This window comes from Schistocerca nitens, chromosome 5, assembly GCF_023898315.1.
Source record: "Schistocerca nitens isolate TAMUIC-IGC-003100 chromosome 5, iqSchNite1.1, whole genome shotgun sequence".
NCBI classification, from domain to species: domain Eukaryota; kingdom Metazoa; phylum Arthropoda; class Insecta; order Orthoptera; family Acrididae; genus Schistocerca; species Schistocerca nitens.
Genome location: NC_064618.1, coordinates 644,730,415 through 644,744,813, shown reverse-complemented (window position 1 = coordinate 644,744,813; position 14,399 = coordinate 644,730,415). Strand labels below are relative to the sequence as shown.

Genomic DNA, 14,399 nt, shown 5'->3' with positions numbered 1-14,399 from the left:
ATCAGTGACGTAGCCGTCTTCAATGCCAGAAATGCAAATAAAATCGAAAATTAAGTTTAAATAGGCAGCAAATACATGATTTTACAGCTTCATGTATTAGTTTCTTATGTATGGGGGAGAGTAGGGATAGGAAATCGCATTATATTTTTGTGACAGCGTTCGTAGCAACAAACACCACCACACTTTTAGTAGCGGGCTGACCGGTCCGCTGGAACAGTGAACAAAAAGATAAAAACCCAAACACTCGGATTGAATGAAAGTCGGTACTTATCTTTATTACGAAGATACAGAAACACAGTGGTGAACATTGTCTCTACAGAAATCGGTCTAGTTCGAGTCGGGGCAGCTAGGTCAGCGTCGGCTGACGACAAATAACAACTCTGCTGCGATGTACCCACACTGACTAGCAAGTACACACTGCGGTGGCGAGTATACAACTGAGCGGCGAATCCAGAACTGTCCTAGCGCTCGCGACTCCAGCGCTTAAGAAGCCAGAAGCCAGCGGTGGCGCGCGCAGACTTGCGGCGATTTCCTGTATCGCTGGCGCTGCTTATGCGGACGGTGTCCGGACTTTGGTGCTGCCAACCTTTTGGCAGCGGGCTCGGTTGGCATTACTGGCTAGGATATAACACTCCTCCCCCCCAAATCGCCGCACCGTCGTTGAATAATGACGTGGCGAGCGTCGACGGCGGGGGAGGGGTCTGGCCGCAGACGTAGCAGAAGAGACCGGGGCGGAGACTGTTGTCGGTGGCAGCCCCGGTCCGCACCCCAGCATTGGCTGCGCGGGGCCTCGGGAAACATCGACTGAAAACCGAGGTCAGGGTGCACGCCTGTGACCACGGGCGCAGCTTCTGGTACTGGACGCGACGGGGCGTCGGGACCCACGAAGAGAGGCAGCGTCTCCTGACGCTGCGTCGACGGCTGCTGAGTGGACGCCGGACAAGGCGCTGCGGTGTCAGACGCCTTGGGGGTGCCCAAGGAAAGCGGCTGCAGGACAGGCTGCACAGCCACCGCTTGGGAAGGCGGCCCGGCTGAGGGGTCAACGTCCATCAGCTCCGAAGGCGGTGGCGACTGAAGAGGGACCGCAGGCCCCGGAGCGACCACCCGGGGCGCTCCCGTATGAAGCTGCGCGGGAGGCATCAACGGGACGGGCTGTCGGCGTGGTAGCGGCGACGGCTGCTGTTGCTGCCCTGGTGGCGGCAGCGAAGTCGGAAGGCGCGGCTGGAACCCGCCGCGGACCAAATCTGTGGACAAAGAACGAGCGGCGGAATCCGGGCGGCCAGCACGGCGCAACTGGTTCTGATGCCTCCTGTGCACCCCAGTAGCACCTTGAACAGTATAAAAACCGCGACCCTGGACACTTATCACGGTACCACGTTCCCAACGACGGCGACCGTGATAAACTCTGAAAAAAACGGCGTCGTTGCGCTGAAAACGCGTGCGATGCTCAGAAGCGGCGTGTCGATCCGGGGGGTGCAACAACCGTAGTAGGGTGCGATGATGACGGCCGTGGAGAAGCTCCGCAGGCGAAGGGCCGTCGCGTGGCGTGGTCCGGTACGACGACAGGAACGTGATGAGGGCCTGCTGACGAGAGTGCGTAGCACGAAGGCGGTCCATATGATCCTTGAATGTGCGTACCAAACGTTCCGCTGCACCATTCGATTGAGGGTGGAACGGAGGAGTAAGAACATGGCGAATGCCATTGGCAGAACAAAAACCTTCAAATTCAGCAGAGGTAAATTGTGGACCATTGTCAGACACTAAAACTTCTGGAAGACCCTCAATACAAAAAATTGAAGTCAACGCCTGTATAGTTTGTGCAGACGTTGTAGACTGCATGGGCACAACAAACGGAAAATTACTAAACGCATCTATCACGATAAGCCAACGAGAATTCCAACATGGACCAGCGAAATCAATATGTACTCGCTGCCAGGGACCGGCAGGGCGTGCCCACTCAAAATAGCGTTGAGGCGGAGCAGCTTGGTGTTCGGCACACGTCGAACAATCTGTAGACATCTGCGTAATCTGCTTATCAATACCGATCCATGTACAATGACGGCGGGCAAGCTGCTTGGTGCGGACCACTCCCCAATGAACTTGATGCAACAAGTCGAGGACCTTGGATTGGAGCACTTGGGGAACCACTACACGAAGCTGGTCATTCTCGGTGCGTAACAGCAAAACTGCGTGCGAAACAGACAACAGATGACGTTGCGGATAATAGCGACGAACCACAGGATCCGATATGTCCTTTGCCTTGGACGGCCAACCACGTTGAACAAAACGTAATAGTAAACTCAGATGAGGATCCGTAGCTGTCTCACGTGCCACCTGACGATAATCAATCGGAAAATCCCGGAGGGATTGATGCTCATCGGCGTCAATCTGATGGCAAGAGTCGTCAGAGGAATCGAAGACATCATCCGCAGCAATCGGCAATCTAGAAAGCGCGTCAGCGTTTGCATGCTGAGCTGTAGGGCGATACAGTATCTCATACTGGTATTGTGATAACAAAAGAGCTCAACGTTGTAGTCTCTGAGCTGTCCGCTGAGGAACTGGTTTAGACGGATGAAACAGTGACGTCAGGGGCTTGTGATCTGTTACTAAATAGAATGGTCTACCATAGAGGTAGTGACGGAATTTTGTGACACCGAACACAATAGCCAACGCTTCCTTGTCCAATGGGCTATAATTACACTGAGCTTTGTTTAGCAATTTAGATGCGAACGCAATAGGACGTTCGGTGTTACCGACTCGGTGAGACAACACAGCACAGAGGCCGAAAGAAGAGGCATCACAAGCTAACACCAGAGGCTTGTTAGGGTCGTAATGGACCAGACAACGATCATTCAATAAAGCCTCTTTGAGCTGCTGAAAGGCTGATTGGCAATCAGCTGACCACACAAACGGAACATTCTTACGGCGGAGAGGATGCAACGGTGCAGCAATCTGTGATGCATTAGGTATAAACCTAATATAATATGTCAATTTGCCAAGAACTGCTTGCAATTCATGCAGATTGCGAGGGGCGGGCAAATCACGAATAGCTGCTAAATGTGACTGGGAGGGATGAATGCCTTGAGCATTAATAACATGTCCCAGATACTCCAACTCCGTAAGGAAAAATGAACATTTATCGATGTTGCAACGTAGGCCTGCCTGAGACAACACTGTAAACAAACACTCCAAATTACGGAAATGTTCAGCAGGCGTCCGACCGGACACAACAATATCGTCTAAATAGTTGCAACACGATGGCACATTAGCCAGAAGTTGTGACAAAAAACGCTGAAAAACAGCTGGAGCTGACGCGCAACCAGAAGGCAAACGCAGAAAACGGAACAAATACGCTTCACGGAGATCAATTTTGGAAAAGAAACGAGCTTCCCCTAACTTATCCATCAGCTCGTCCGGTCTAGGTAAAGGAAAAGAATCAATGACAGTCTGAGGATTAACTGTCGACTTAAAATCAGCACACAAACGTAACTTGCCAGACGGTTTCTTTATAATAACTAAGGGAGAAGCCCACTGGCTCGCTGAAATGGGTTGAATAACACCGTCGTTTTGCCAACGACGAAGTTCATCTTCTACAGGTGCCCGGAGGGCGTGAGGCACTGGACGAGCACGAAAAAATCGAGGCTGAGCATTATCTTTTAACGTAATATGAGCGGCAATGTTCGCAGCACAACCGAGTTCGTCTTTAAATATGTCACTGTATCGGTTACACAAATCGGTTATGCTGTCTTGAGGAACAACAACAGAATTAAGTTGCAACACATTGTCTTGGATAGACAGGCCAAACAAGTCAAAACAGTCTAATCCGAAAATGTTTACACTGTCTGTAGCGCGGAGCACTGTGAAGGAAACTGTTTTTGTATTGCCACGGAATGTGGCTGGCACGCTACAGACACCTAGCACAGGAATGTGTTCGCCACTATAAGTAGCCAAAGAATGTTTTGCCGCTGAAAGTTTAGGGCGGCCGATAGCCGCATACGTATCACTATTTATGAGAGTCACAGACGCACCAGTGTCTAATTGAAAATTGAAGGTCTTATCCTGGATGCGTAGCTTCACAAATAGTTTATTACACTGTCTCTGGATCGGTGCAGCGGAGGCGGAAGACACAAAATCAGCGCGTTTAGCGCGTGTTCGCTGCTTACGACAACTCGTGGGTTGGGCGGGTGGAACAACAACTCCCGCTTCACTTGCAGTCTGTACATTACTTTTTACAGCGTTTGAATTACGCTTGGGTCGCATAGAAGAGGGCTGGGTGGGTGGCTTATTGCGAACAAGTTTATTACCCACACGAACCGTGGAAGAGTCTTTAAACGCGACCTTCTGGGCGGGCTGGCATTGAAGAACATGAATATCCATGGGCTGGGCAGCACTAGAATCGTTCTTGCGTTTACGCAAACAAACAGTCTGGATGTGTCCTTTCCTTTGACAAAAGTGACAAACCGCGTTTCTTAACGGGCAACGTTCACGAGGATGAGCAAGAACACACTTAGGGCAAGACTTAACTCTATCATTTTGCACACGCGGCTGACGAATGTGTTTAACATGACGCGGCCGGCTAGTGTTTACAGTCTGACTCTGCCGGTGGGGCCGCGGGCGTGACATAACTTGCTTAGCACAGGCAATTTGAGAAATACACGGCTGATCTAACTCACACTCAGCATAGTCAAAAGTATCTTGGGCTTCAATAATGTTCATCACAGTCTCTAATGACGGGTCAGGCAACTTTAAGATAGCAGCACGAATACGAGAATCAGCAATGTTTTGAGTAATAGCGTCGCGTAACATGACATCACTGTAGGAAGCTCCACACACACAATTAAATCGGCACTGACGGGTGAGGCCCCGTAAATCTGTTAACCACTGTTTATTAGATTGATGTGGCAGTTTCTTTAATCTGAAGAACTTGAATCTGGCCGCTGTCACATGAACTCGCGACTCGAAATACTCAGCAAGCTTGGTAACAACAACGTCATAGTCTAAAGCTTCTGGCTTGGATTCCGGGAACAACTTACAAAGTAGTCTATAGACTTCCACGCCTGCAGTGGAAATTAAATAAAGCTGCCGCTCATTACCTGTGATTTTGTAGACTGACATGTGCGCCTGCAACTGCGCGAAATATTCTTGCCATTCTTCTCGTGATTCCTCAAAAGCACGAAAAGGCGGTGCTGCCTGTGCTTGTTCCTTGTGTGGTGGTGGATTAGCCGCTTGTTTGGCGATTGCTTCCACCAGACTTTGTATTTGCTGACTCTGTAACAAGATCAACTGTTGTAATTCGGCAGACATAGTGAACACAAATAAACCAGCCCCCAAAATTCTATCTCAAGAAACAAGTTAAACCAGCCCTGCACACGAGTTCGGAAGTCCTCGTCGCCAGTTTTGTGACGGCGTTCGTAGCAACAAACACCGCCACACTTTTAGTAGCGGGCCGACCGATCCGCTGGAACAGTGAACAAAAAGATAAAAACTCAAACACTCGGATTGAATGAAAGTCGGTACTTATCTTTATTACGAAGATACAGAAACACAGTGATGAACATTGTCTTTACAGAAATCGGTCTAGTTCGAGTCGGGGCAGCTAGGTCAGCGTCGGCTGACGACAAATAACAACTCTGCTGCGATGTACCCACACTGACTAGCAAGTACACACTGCGGTGGCGAGTATACAACTGAGCGGCGAATCCAGAACTGTCCTAGCGCTCGCGACTCCAGCGCTTAAGAAGCCAGAAGCCAGCGGTGGTGCGCGCAGACTTGCGGCGATTTCCTGTATCGCTGGCGCTGCTTATGCGGACGGCGTCCGGACTTTGATGCTGCCAACCTTTTGGCAGCGGGATCGGTTGGCATTACTGGCTAGGATATAACAATATTAAAGCAGACTGGCCTGTAAGGAATCTTAACCCTAGTGAGAAAACTGTCGTTTCCGAGCCTCTGGTGGAGCCAAAAGATATTCTTCTTCCATCCCTGCATATCAAGCTGGGTTTGATGAAAAATATTATCCAAGGTATGAACCAAGAAGGATTGGCCTTCAGTCACATAAGAGAGAATTTTCCGAAATTAAGTGACGCAAATGTATAGGATGGTATTTTTATCGGGCAACAAATTCTAGATCTTGTAAAGTATCTTACATTTGGCCAAGTTTGGGAGGGGAATGAAAAGGAAGCTACGACGGTACTGGGCACTTCACATTAAAGTTTGATTAGTTTGGCTCGAACCTCACGTGATATGGCACGAATATATATATATATATATATATATATATATATATATATATATATATATATATATATATATATATATATATATATATATTGCACTCAGCTTAATTGAGTGGCCCAGAGATGTGACTGGTCTCAATGTTTGGCTACGTTTTTCGTCATAGGGTGTCAGCTCACACCTGTCGTAACCTCAATTTTTTTTAAGATGAAATGAAGTATAAAAAAAAACAACGCAGGCGGGCATTTCGGTGAAATTTAAGATATTGAGTCACTCATGTTGATTTGTAATTTGAAGAAGTTGTTTATTTCTATATTTCAATATATTCACTAAACACTCGAAATGCAGTCTGGGGGACTTTTACATCAGGGCGGCCTTTAACAACTGATGCTACAACACTTCACTATAAAATTCATATATCGCGATCACTGTATTAGGCTCCAATTGATCGCTTGCGAACGTCGCTTCATACGAAATTGTCCCCGAATGTGGTTACCAATCCACTAATACCCCCAGATGCGCGGCACGTCCGGCTCTTAGCGTCGCTCAGAACCAACTGACCTCAAAGATGGCCGCCATGTGCACCCTCGAAACGACTGCCCAACTCAAAACAGAGTTTGACAAAAAAAATTACGAATATTGTAAAACTGAACACAAAACTCATACGATACATTGAAAAATATGGAACATTTTGGGGGCAATAACAGTTTAAGGTCCAATTTTCTGTATCTGCCCCGTTTTTTCACAAATAATGTTCTTGTAGCGTGATTTTACTTTTCCCGTTTTTTGATAATAAACATAAGCAAACTAATAAAAATACTTAATTAATTACTCATCAGCCTCTTCAAACTTTAGAATACTGCCGCTAGTTTCGTCTCTTTAAAAAATGGCTCTGAGCACTATGGTACTTAACTGCTGAGGTTATCAGTCCCCTAGAACATAGAACTACTGAAACCTAACTAACCTAAGGACATCACACACATCCATGCCCGAGGCAGGATTCGAACCTGCGACCGTAGTGGTCGAGCGGTTCCAGACTGTAGCACCTAGAACCGCCCGGCCACTTCGGCCGGCCGTCTCTTTAAATTTATTTATTACCAAAACCACAGTTTCTCTGAGTCGAATTCCATATTGCGATGTCTCATTATGAAATGGTAAATATTCAGCTAAATCGATGCAGCTCTACTAGCCGTATCCGTAAACACTTTGTTCATATTTTGAACTTTCATAAATTTACAATTTTTAAGACGACAATAACTTTTTAACTATTATATATTTTTGTGGCGCGTCTAGATAATTTAGTTTTACATATTTTTCCGTCCATGAGTGCCATCTCGCACCACTGTGTCAGTTTTAGTTCTGTTTTTATCAACTTTTCTCTGCCATATCAATTTCTCCAAGCGCTCAGACACGGCCACACGCGCCTCTGCGTAGCGTCCGCTCGGGTTCTTCCTCGGCCGTGTAACGTTAGCCGCTCGCCACGGCCCCGTAGCAACCGCCAGCTACGTGCTCTGCGGCGGGAAACTGCTGCTCTAATCTCACCCCACAGCTTGTACGCTCACGAAGCTCAGGAGGCCTTAAAGGGAGTTGTTCGTTGATCTTTGGGCAGCAAAAGAGATAATAACTACACTCAATTGGTGAGAGTGCTTCTGCAAAACTACCATAACTTTGGATGCAACATGTCCCTTAAAATCCACTTTCTCCACTCCCACCTCCAAATTTTCCCTTATAGTTGTGGAGCTGTTAGTGATGAACACGGAGAAAGTTTCCATCAGGTAATTTCTGTTATGGACCGAAGATATCAGGGCTATTGGAATGAAGCAATTCTTGCGGAATATTGTTAGACTTTGTCTAGGGATGCTCCGGTATTCCGTTACAAGACGCATGTTAAAAGACGAAGATTATGCTGCCACCGCATGATACTCTTCAGACCCAACCGTCCGTTAGGTATTCTTCTAGCAATTTACAACTCTTACAACAACCATTTAAAAAATTCAGATACACTTTCAATGTTGTTAAGACATATAATTAAAATGTATCTTTCTCTTATTCTGTTGATATGAAATACTTCCACCTAGTGAGATCACAGAAACTAGAGGTAAGGAAAATTTTTCATCGTCATATTCGTTTTCCTGGACCCAAAATTAGTAAGGACTGATTTATGAAGTGCAGGAAACATTTAAAAATTGTTTTTTGTTGGCCATTGTATTATAAATAATCCATTTTTGGATGAACTGGCTGGAACATAATGGTTACGCCTTTTTTTTTTAAGTGGCACGAGAAGAGTACGTCTATCGAAAACCCAGAGCAAGTTCACTTAACAGATCTCTAGGTTTCATAAGAGTTGGAGAAAAACAACTTTCCACCGGACAAGATATACAATGTCAATGATACTGGTCTAAGCATTGTGCAGAGCAAAGTTCCCGACGTCTTCACAAGAAATGGAAGGAGGGAAGTAGCAGCCATCTCTTCTATAGACCGTGGATCACTCATGACTGCTGTCGCCCGCCTGAGTGTTGCATGAAATTTTGCTCCACCGATGATGATATGCTCTTGTAAGAACCACAGCAGTTAGCTAATGAGACATGTCCCACCTGGGTCCATTCTTACATGCCATACCTCTGAATGGATTCAGAGCCAGCTCTTCAATAGCTGGTTTCAACATTTCCTGAGAAAGATGCACCTAACAGCAGACTCACAGATGCTTCTGATTCTGGATGGGAATTGCAGCCACTCCAGAAAACTGGATATTATAAATCTCGCATACGAGACCCCTTTCAGCATCTAGTGTGTGTCTCCTCAATTCTCTCACAGGATGAAGCCGCTGGATACAACTTTCATGAGTCCTTTTAAAACCTACTACTCTGAGCACGTACCTGTATAGATGAAGGAAAATGCACGTTCGGTAACAGACATGGACATTGCCGAACTGCTTGGGAAGGCCTGTTGCAAGTGCCAGGCAAGGGAGTTAGCAGTAAATGGGTTTAGTGTGACAGGACTATACCCGTTCAACCATCCTATTTGCATCGATGCAGATGCCATTGCCAGCAATAAAGTAATAACTGAGGACTTGCCTGGTAAAAAATGTCGTCTGACTAGGGCCTCCCGTCGGGTAGACCGTTCGTCGGGTGCAAGTGTTCTCATTTGACGCCACTTCGGCGACTTGCGCGTCGATGGGGATGAAATGATGATGATTAGGACAACACAACACTCAGTCCCTGAAGGGAGAAAATCTCCGACCCAGCTGGGAATCGAACCTGGGCCCTTAGCATTGACATTCTGTGGCGCTGACCACTCAGCTACCGGGGGCGGACACTTACCTAATAATCCAGTCAGTGAACCATCTGCAGAAGCTGTGGCTTCTAAAAAGGGGAAAGCTAATGTGGAAGTCGAGGCAGGAACATCTTCCCCAACATCTGAAATAACACCTTGGTAAATATCACCCATTTACCAAATAAAGGAGGTCCAGGCACCAAGGGAAGAAAAGCAGATTCTTCAGCAGTGCTAACCTCGTCTCCATACAAGAGGTCACTTAAAATATCGACAGTGACAAAGAAAACGAGCAGAGACCACCAAAGCCTAGGAACCAAGAATCATCTGATTCTGAGAATGACGTTTTCAGTGTAGGAGATGATTCGTCCACCCTGAGCAGCGTTCCGTACCATTGTGTACCCACTAATGAGGATGCCGCTTATCTCTTTTGCTTCGTTAAATTTTCGCAGGACAAGATAGGGACGTATGGGTAATGTGTTTAATGTGTGAAATGTGTGTTCACATTCAGTGTGTAGGGTACAGTAAAGGACATTATGTGTCTCACTTCTGCAAGTGAAATTACTTAAGTAAGGAATTTAATACCTGAAAATATTATATTTCGTGTGTTTTCTTTGCCAATGAGTTATTAAATGTTCCATTATTTGTTTTAACTTTAACAAACCTGAAAAGAATGGGCTATTTCGTAAGTACCCCATAATCTGAAGAGCCAGAAATGTCAAACTTCGTGTTAAGCCTAATTTATAAATTTTCTTAATGTAGTAGGTATTCGAAAACTAAGGAAGGATTAAAACACGTCCAAAAGTATGTGTTACAGGTATTTTGTTAGCTTAATATGAAAAACTGAGGTAATTATGAACAAAGAACAAAATTGTATTCCATGTTTGTACCGATTTTTCTAATAAATGTGTGACGCATACTGTGAAATCCAATTATAATTTTACAATCAATATAATGCCCTGTTATAATATATATAATCTGATAAGAAACAATCGTGTACTAACCTTCTACGAGCATGAGCAGATAAAAGAAAATATTAAAAATAAAATGAATAAGAACAATTATAATCAGTTTTTGAATAGGGTGCGTAAAATTTATAAATCACGACCCCAACCAGTTTTTCTTTCCTTTATTTTGAACCTCTTTGTTCGCGTGTTTTAATATGGGCTGACGTCATACAAGAGCTGTTCAAGCTTATCGTTAAACATTTCGCTCAGGTCTTTTTTTATTGTTTTATTTTATTATAGAGAATACCCAACCTTTTGACCGAATACGATGAACTACCGTGGCAGCGCACGAGTAAGCTGCAATTGCGTCTGAGGTTATCGCGCTATAAAAGGCACGTTAAGCATCTCGAAAACTTTTTCCGTTTTTCCAGAAATGGTTCATTATTTGAGGATAAGACGAGACACGTGTCTGCTTATTTTGACTCCTCTTCCACTGAGCGAAGTTCTTGGGAAATGGGGTGATGGCACTTATCGTGTTCTCCTCGACACTACATCATCACAAAATGCCCTTGGCAGAGGCAGATCCAGGTTGCCGATGGAAGTGACCATTAAGCAGAGCGTAGGTTGAATCAAATGCAGAGTTCACGCAATCAATTCTGATATGATTGCGTCGAGGCATGACTTGCGAGAATTGACAGCTGTCGTCACTAGTAATGATGAATTACATTGCATAGGATAGAAACAAACATTATTTTACGGATGTGGCCTTCGGCAAGAATTCCAAATGAAAACGAATATCGAGTTGATGTTTTTTGATGAGAAGCATAAACTTTAGTAGTTGTACGTACGCAAGAGTATGTAGCGCATGGTAAATAAAGAGGTTGGAGCATCGTTTTCATTTCTCAGTTCGGCCTATGGTAACTGCGTAGGCTTTGTGATAAAGAAAAAATTAGTAAATAGGTCGTTACTCCTGATCGAGAATAGCTCTTTTATTTTAGGTTGAATGCGTGTGGCGGAAGCGCTTAACATGCAGCTTTGATTTTTATTTAATAAAAGCAAAAATTGAATGGAGATAAACTGAAGGAGAAGGTATATTTAACTGAAAACCCAGATTTAAATAACCTTACGTTGTGTGTTTGATATGCACTTTCTTCTATGTAATTTTGTAGTAACGCGGTCTAACAAAACAGTCGCGACTTTTCGTTTCGTTTTTGTCCTCACTGATATAGAAGCGCGCCCAAGCTTCCAGCAAATCTACACTTCTGAATGCGGTATTGGATGAGTCCGAATACTATGGCTTATGTTGATTTTTTTGATAGTTTTTACAAATGGCATACGTAGTGCCATAAAAAATTTATAGTAACTAAAAAAATTACACCACATTTGTCTTTCTTTAGTTTCCTGAGGATTCTGGGGGGTATAAAGCGATACATTACAGGACAGTGTACTTAGGATTGTCCTGTAACATACAGATATTTACTGTAGAATGTCGTTTTCCTTTATGAACAAAACAGCTACTAAACAGCATAAGACCTGTTCTTTTGCAGAAAGATATACGTCTACCGACCAACGCGAAGTTCTGTTTGCTATATTCGCAGACAAATCGGTGAATATGAAACGTAGGAAACTTGCATGGTATGCAATACCTACATCATTTAACGTACCAAATACACCACCACAACTGTTGCTGAAGGGAAAACCACACAGACGGAATAATAAAACGTCAGAAGCCATAAAACTGTTTCCCAACATAGAAGAAACCAGTTCCAAAATTGTTGCTACATCCGAGCCACAAACAGCCAGAATCTTCATCACATTCGCTTTTGAAGCAAAAGTAATTACATACAAAAATATTCTGGTATTTCAAAGTCGGTTTGAGTATAAGAATGGGTGAATAATTAGACTCTACACAAAACATTTATGCGTCAAGTAAAGTGCCTACCATAAAAACAACATACAACAACAGAGGTATACGGCCCTCATGCACGAAATATGTGTTTATAGTCTCTTGATTTCAGTGGTGTAGGCTGCAATTATGCAATTATGCAATCTTCGTGTAGATGCTGTAGCTTATTTCACTGAATCATAGAGATTCGGCTGTTTTTACATTCCTAACCATAATTCGTGTCTCTCGGTAACTTACTAATGCATGGAACTCAAAATACAATAACTATTACGTTAACAAAGTAGAAAAATAAATAAGAACATACGAGTTAGATTTCTCACCGCTTGGAGCTCTAGTGTCGTTCCAGCTATCAAACGGTTATAACTTCCGCAGCAAAGAGTGCGCGACTGTGTTAGCCTGTTATAATATCAAGAATCTCTTATTTCATTAATTTTTCTGTTACTTTAGCAGGTCTAAGGATGGAGAGATAAAGCTTTGCAGCAGAGAGAAGTAATGTATTTAAATGAAAAGAAAAATTCCTTGTAAAACGCATTTTCCCACAATACTAGTCAGCTCAGAGACAGCTTCATCATAAGTCGCGCGAGAAAAATACATCTCTGACTAACAAAAATGGGTAGATGTCACGAAATAGTAAAATCTGTTCCGCTATTACAAATCCAATTAAGAGAACACGCCAGGGGAAGCTAATGCTGCGAGAAGGTAAAAATACGCTTCGTGAATACGAAACTATTCTCAAGAGATTCATTTTGCGAATTCATTTACAACTCAGGCGAAATATTTGAGCATGACGAACGAAATATTGGAGTGCTTAATACAGGTAAAAGAACTTATACTTCCGCATGTTAGCTATTTGTGAGACTATCTTAAGAGTTTCTTGAATTTGGAATTAAAGGAATACACGATTAGGTACTCATATTTTAAGAGAAAACCTTCTGAGATAGTATTTTTGTCCTATTCACTGGTCTACGGTTACAATCGTCACGTTAACTCATTACGAAGCCTACTGGTCGTTAGGAAACGGTTTCTATGCGTGCTATCTTAAATGTTATAACTGATAATTAACCAGTGGAATGTTACAATATTGGCTCGAAAGCTGACAATATGACTGTGACAAATGCCAGTAGCTGCAAATACAGAGTATACAAGATAACTTTGAGTTTTTGTTTGGATAGATAATTATAACTGCGAAAAATACTTAAGCAAGTGTAACTTTCCAGAAGATGATTAAGGACAGAGCTGCTGATTCGATGAAAACTGCCATTGCAGTTCCAGTGAACATGCATGATTCTTAAAATTCGGGCCCGACTGATAAATTACCGCCTGCCTCTCAACTTAGTAAGGTAAGTGGTAGATTTTATTTATCGGATTTTGCAGTAATAACTTGTAGGTATAAAATTGTCAATGTAAACGACGTTAGATCACGTAGCGGTCTTTATTCTTCTTTTTACTTAATACTGCTGGAAACATTAGGCTATCTCTGCAGTAGACTAAGTAAACTTTCATTTGACTTATATAATTTACATGCATTGGTCAGTTTCAACTGCATTATTCTCTTGCTTAATCAATGTCCAACTTTACTATTTCGTCAGAAACAAGGGGAACGTATTCGGAACTGCTTATTTCGATATTAACTAAAGAGTACTTAAATTGCTTGTAGACAAACCTTTTTAGCTAACATGTCCACAGTCAGATATTTTAAAATTTAAAAGACTGAAGAAATACATATTAATTTACTCACATGTCACGGCGAGGAGTATCATCCTACTATAATACCAAAAGTGATTAACAAAAGGTACTCATTTCATCAAGTACAGCACGTCAACATATATTAATTGTGGTTGTACTAAGAAGGTGGAATGTTTTTTGTTGAAGATTAATATGATGGACTGTTATACTTAAAATTTAGGTCTTTTTAATACAGCTTTTTTTCGGCAGAAGTGAAAAGCTGCTTGTCAAACGTCGGTATACGAAACAACGCCCCACAAAAATGCGTCGGTATACGAAACAACGTCCCATAAAAACGCTATCAAGTATTTGTACGAAAG

At 43.4% G+C, this 14,399-nt stretch overlaps 1 protein-coding gene across 1 annotated transcript; it reads right to left on the bottom strand.

Annotated features, from left to right (window-relative positions):
* Nucleotides 1-618: 618 nt before the first annotated feature.
* On the bottom strand, nt 619-8,896 carry LOC126260637 (proline-rich protein 2-like). Its single transcript, XM_049957975.1, has 2 exons — nt 8,851-8,896; nt 619-1,244 (listed from the first exon to the last, which is right to left on the bottom strand). The coding sequence occupies exons 1-2, from the start codon at nt 8,894-8,896 to the stop codon at nt 619-621; spliced, it is 672 nt and encodes a 223-aa protein (XP_049813932.1).
* Between the last annotated feature and the right edge of the window lie 5,503 nt (nt 8,897-14,399).

Excerpts from the sequence above, each read along its gene's own strand:
- LOC126260637 (XM_049957975.1), bottom strand. The coding sequence starts at position 8,896 with ATGTTGAAACCAGCTATTGAAGAGCTGGCTCTGAATCCATTCAGAG. Across the intron at positions 1,245-8,850 it reads GGCTCTGAATCCATTCAGAG|ATTTGGTCCGCGGCGGGTTC; the intron begins GTATGGCATGTA and ends CTTTGTCCACAG.